The 6,065-nt window shown below is 34.1% G+C and overlaps 1 protein-coding gene across 1 annotated transcript in view; it reads left to right on the top strand.

The window, feature by feature from the left end:
- The window catches only part of LOC106877918 (protein dachsous), a 62,077-nt gene that overhangs the window by 24,842 nt on the left and 31,170 nt on the right, over positions 1–6,065 (top strand). Inside the window, exon 8 of the mRNA XM_052965883.1 lies at positions 5,150–5,219. Coding sequence (XP_052821843.1) covers positions 5,150–5,219 — 70 coding nt within the window. The remainder of the gene's footprint in view (positions 1–5,149; positions 5,220–6,065) is intronic.

Raw genomic sequence — 6,065 nt, 5'->3', positions numbered from 1 at the left:
CTCATGCACAAATAGAAATGGATGAAATGAAGGAACCTTATTATGCAAACTAATTCATAACAGTTACTTAATGGGTCCATGTAAATATCCTAACATAGGGACAGTACACATGTTCCATATTGTTCCTATTTATTACTATCTTTATCTTTTACTTGTTTCAGTCATTAGACAGCAGTCATGCTGGCACACCACCTTCAAAAATTTTTAGTTGAAAGAATCTACTCTCAGTACTATTTTTTCTTAAACCTGTTACTTATTCTATTGATCTCTTTTGCCAAACTGCTAAGTTATAGGGATGTAAATACACTAACACTGGTTGTCAAGCACAGACATAAAGACACACATACACACACACAGTAGGCTTTGTTCAGTTTCCTTCTACTGAATTCACTCACCAGGCTTTGGTCAGCCTGAGGCTATAGTAGAAGACACTTGCCCTAGGTGTCATGATGTGGGACTGAACCTGGAACCAAGTGGACAGGAAGAAAGCTTCTTACCACACAGGCATGCCTGTGCCTTGTTCATTCTTTTTACTAATAAAATTTCTGTGATCATTGTATACAGACATTCATTTCTGTTTAACAGATTGGTGTCTGAGATTACAATTGGGATAGAGCAGCCATTTATACCTTTTTACAAATTGTGACTTGATGACAACATACTCTTGACATGTAAATACCATGCGTGTGGGTATAAGATATTGTATGGTAGTGAAACATGGGGATTACATGCAGAAGGTTTGTGAATATTAGCAAGAAATAAGATGAGTGTGCTTTTGCTTGATGTCTAATGTTAATGTGCATGAATGATGGAGCATATGTCCAGCAAATAGAATAAGGGCAGGATGGAAAGTGTTTACTTCAATAAAGAATGTGTTCAAAACAAAAATAGACAATACCATACATGTCAAACACTTCAATAGTGCCATCCTATCTGTGCTTTTATATGCAAGTCAGACTTGGACTACTATGAAAAGGATAGAATGATTGGCAATGACGCAAAGAGTTATAGAAAGATCCTTGCTAGGAATATCATTACAAGAACATATTCGAAATGAAATCATTCAATAACAGTGCAGAATGAATGATGTGATTGCTGAATACTGAAAGCACAAGTTCCACTGGGCCTGAAATCTTGCAAAGTTCACAGACAACAGATGGACTTGCGCAGTTGCCAGGTGGTATCTAAGAGATCAGAATAGGCCACTTGAATGGCCTAATGGGAAGATGATCTAGCTAAGCAATTTGGGTCAAAATGGAAAAAAATGGCGCCAGAATTGGAAGTGCATTATGACCAGCATTGTATAATAGCACATGATGGTCTGGTCATTTCTGTGATACTATGATATATATACATATATATTTATGTTTGTTTTTGTGTATGGGTGGGGGTGTAAGTAAGTATGTACATTTCTGCATTTGTGTATAAACTTATGGTTGCATACCTCTTTGTTTGGGAGAGCATATATGGGTGTCTGCATGTGTCTTTTGGCTGGTGTGTGTGTATACAGGCGTAGGAGTGGTGTGTGGTAAGTAGCTTGCTTACAAACCACATGGTTCCGGATTCAGTCCCACTGCGTAGCACAATGGGCAAGTGTCTTCTACTATAGCCTCGGGCTAACCAAAGCCTTGTGAGTGGATTTGGTACACGGAAACTGAAAGAAGCCCATCGTATATATGTATATATATTTATGTATGTGTGTGTATACGTTTGTGTATCTGTGTTTGTCCCCCAACATTGCTTAACAACTGATGCTGGTGTGTTTACACCCCCGTAATTGGCATTTGATGGTATCTGAATGTACTCCCCTATACATTTAGTATATCTCTAATTCAATTACCCCATATATCGGATACCATTTCTTATGATATCTTATATTTATCCACCTGTAATGAAGCGAATAGTTCTTATATTAGTTTAATGTATACTATGAATTTCTATTCATATGATAATTTAGACCCATTATACATTATAGAATATTTTTATCACGATCTTCTATACACTATGTTTAAGAAATATCTTTCACAGTTTTCTTTCAAATGATGTAATGTTTACATTAATCAATTAAAGGAGTCGCTTGAAACCGTCATAATGAATTGACACCTATACATGGTTGTTACTCATATGTTATTCACCTACCTTGGAATCTGCACATCGGAAATACTGTAGAAAGTATCTTTATAAAAAGTACATATCTGAAGTACCAAGAGCAGATATCTTCACTCAGCTGGATTGCATTGTCTGTACACACAGCAGGAATATCAGGTGCAAACGCCCCTGCACAGTCTTGACATTCAATATTCAATTAATATTGTTTGGGTGTGTGGATTATACTGACCTAACAAGGTGTCTCAATTTAAGTACCTAGTTCAACGAAATCTTTAATATATGTATGTATATGTAGGTGCAGGAGTGGCTATGGGGTAAGACGCTTGCTTCCAAACCACATGGTTCCAGGTTCAGTCCTACTGCGTGGAACCTTGGGCAAATGTCTTCTACTATAGACTTGGGTTTACCAAAGCCTTGTGAGTGGATTTGGTAGATGGAAACTGAAAGAAGCCCGTCATATATGTTTGTGTGTTTGTGTTTGTTCCCACACCATTGCTTGACAACCGATGTTGGTGTGTTTATGTCCCTGTAGCTTAGCAGTTCGGCAAAAGAGACCAATAGAATAAGTACTAGGCTTACATAGAATAAGTCCTGGGGTCGATTTGTTCGACTAAAGGCAGTGCTCTAGCATGGCTGCAGTCAAATTACTGAAACAAGTAAAAGAATAAAAGTATGTATGTATGTATGTATGGGAACTTTAGGTTAGTTAAAGTTAGTTTGTGACTTATTTCAATGGCATTTACCATGGAGAAAAATTTCTCTCGTATGGTAAAAATGTCTAAAAGCACCATATCTGTTCAGTGCTGCCCCCTGTTGGATTCCCAGACATGTTTCTAGCTCTTTAGTGTGCAGTGATTGGGTTTCATTGATGCCTTTAGTCATTTAGGCCTCAAAATCTCTGTAATTACTAATCTATCTAAAGCTGATTTTGTAGATGTTTCCCTAGATTTAAAGCCCTGCTCTCATAAGCTGTATCATAAGCCAAACGAGAAACTCTCATACTTACATAAACAGTCCTGTCACCTCTCTATAATCTTTAAAAATCTGATAGCAAACATTAGTAATAGGATATCAAATCTATCTTCTAACAAATATTTCTTAAGGCAGCCTCCTACTATAATAGTGTCCTAGCTACCAGTGGCTTCAAAGATAAAATGTGTTACAGCTCTTTAAGTAAAAATATGAATCATAAAGATAGACCAAAAAATAGACCTAGGAAAATAATTTGGTTTGCTCCTCCTTTCTCCCTTAATGCTAAGGGAGAATATAATCTAAATAAAACGTTATGATGGGTCATAGAATACAATAAAAAAGCGCATAACATAAGCAAGAAATTCCTGTCTCTTTTAGATAAATATTTTCCGATAACTCATAGAGGCAAATTATTAACAGATACTCAATAAAAATATCATACAGCTGCTGCCCCAATATAAAGAACATTATAACTTCCATTAACCACCAAGAAATCCATCTCATTTGTAACTGTGAAGATCTTGAAGTTTCTCTGCTTGACCAGGCATGTATGATAAATTCTGTCATATACAAAGCTGAAGTTACAGCTAAGCTCCATGACAAATCAGCTGAAAAGAAGAATTACATCAGGCTATGTGAGGGAAAATTCAAGAGGTGTTGTGCAAACCACCTATCTTATTTCCAGCACATTGATAAAAGTAATGCAACTAAGTTGGCTAACAATGTATGGAATTTGAAGAGCAGCTTCACACCACTTTCAATTAAGTGGAGAATAGTGGAGAAATTCAAGCCATATTTTACTGGATTTAAGAAATGCAGCTTATGTGTAGCAGAAAGATCTTATATTCTATTTCAATCCAACAATTCCTATACACTGCTTAATTTGAGAACTGACATTTTTAGCAGATGCAGACACATAGGCAGGTTTCTTTTATCAAATTGGAGGGCATCACCTGATCTGGATTGAGTTGCTGTCTCTCAGATTTTGACATATTTTCTGTTATTTTATTGTAAACCAGTTGCATTTAATGAGCCTTATATAATCAAGGAGGACAAGGATCTTAGTTCTTGATTTCATTTCCTTTTTTCTTCTTCCACTTTTTGCACAAACCTTCTCCATGTTTTTTTTTATTTTCTTACTGTCCAGTATCCTTGTCTTTAAAAAATATATATAACACATAAACAGAGCCTGAAAGATTGCTTTAAGGTACATGGTATATTTTATAAATATGCCTGTTCAAGTATCATAATGTCAATAATTGCAAAATATGTATTATTAAAATTGGAATTGAAATTAAGTAAACTATAGCAAGTCGAGAGAGTAATTAAACTCCACAATAAATTAACCTTATTCTAGCAATTACAGAACAATTTGAGAATGAAATTAACAATATCTTTAAATTTAAATTAATTTAATTTAATCATAAAATTAGCAAATTGAATAATAGACTTAGAGCTCATTATACTAACAATATCAACAACAATAATAGTAGAGGTAGCAATACTAGGGTGAGGGATGACAATAACAGTAAAAAAGCATACTCCAGGGAACTTGATACTAAGCATTAGTACTACCACTCACCATTTAAGGATGGTCAATGACTGCAGAATACTAAAATTCTTTGGACAGTTAGTCATCTTGCTTTTGAAAGGTCACAATTCAGGCTATTTTTGGAACAATGACAATGCCACATGTATTTTTGGTTGATTTGTATTTAATTTAGATTTTATCTGATCTAAAGAAGTGGCAACTAACAATAAGTGCACATAAAAATGCAAATTTTGCAGAAACATGTGTAGGTGCAGAAATGAAAAGAAGTAATTAGCTGCTAAATAAAACTGGATATAAATCTCTATTCTCCTTTATTATGAATTCATTACATATATAATTTACACATGTATCGCCAGACCCTAATGACCAGTGGCTAAATTATTATAAGAGATCCTTAAATGTTTACTGAGATAGGATTGGTTTTTACATGGGATGCATATATTTTCTTGTCATTTGTTATAATATCTAATGAAATGTATATATTTTGCTTTTTACAGATTCATATTTTATCTGTAGCTAATGAGGTCAACATTGTGTTTGCAAAGCCAATTGACCAAGTTAGGAGTCAAAACCCAGAATTTATAAAGTAAGGACACTGATGTTTTTTCTTACATCTATATATACAGAACTACATTGTATATAGTATTGTTTGAATGTGTGTCTGTGTATGTGCACACATATACATATTTATATGTATATATGTATATAAACACTATATATATATATATGTATGCATGTATATATGTATATATAGGAAAAATAGAAGTTGAAAATGCACTGAGAATAGTAAAAATATTTTTTATTAAAATATTTGAAGCTTTAACCAGTTGGACTATATACAAATGATTCCTATCACTCTCCCACCAGACAGATTAGATTAGGTCTGTCTAGATTATAACTAAACATGTTCACTCAACCATGTTGGCCCTCTTTTTAGATGCAAAATATACTGTCACGTGATACTAACGCATGGTCATAGTGGGAAATGTACAAAAGGTTTATAAACTTAATGATGTGACAGAAAACATTCAGAGCATTGTTTGTTTGGACTTGTTCAGTCAACTGTGTCAATCTTAACTTACAATGCCAAACATTGTCGCTTGAGACTAACATAGGGAACTTACAAAAGTTTCTAAGACCAGTCATGTTACTATCCTCTATGAATCAAATCCTTTTCAAAACATATACTACTTTGAGCCATAAACTCCTTATAACAGGGCAAACTTCAAACACTAGTCAGAAGCAAGACAGCTGCAACATAAGCCACGTCTTTCTATTTGAACTTTTTGAAAATCAGTGTAAACTGTGAAACCAGTTAAAGCTTCAAATATTTTAATTAAACATATTTTAACTATTCTCAGTGCATTTTCAACTTCTATTTTTCCTATATTTTCACTCGTTTAGAATAAAATATATTTGCTTTCTATATGTG

Source organism: Octopus bimaculoides, chromosome 2 (genome assembly GCF_001194135.2).
Source record: "Octopus bimaculoides isolate UCB-OBI-ISO-001 chromosome 2, ASM119413v2, whole genome shotgun sequence".
In the NCBI taxonomy this organism is placed as follows: domain Eukaryota; kingdom Metazoa; phylum Mollusca; class Cephalopoda; order Octopoda; family Octopodidae; genus Octopus; species Octopus bimaculoides.
Note: the sequence above shows the minus strand (reverse complement) of the source record. Positions and strands in the feature narration are given on the sequence as shown.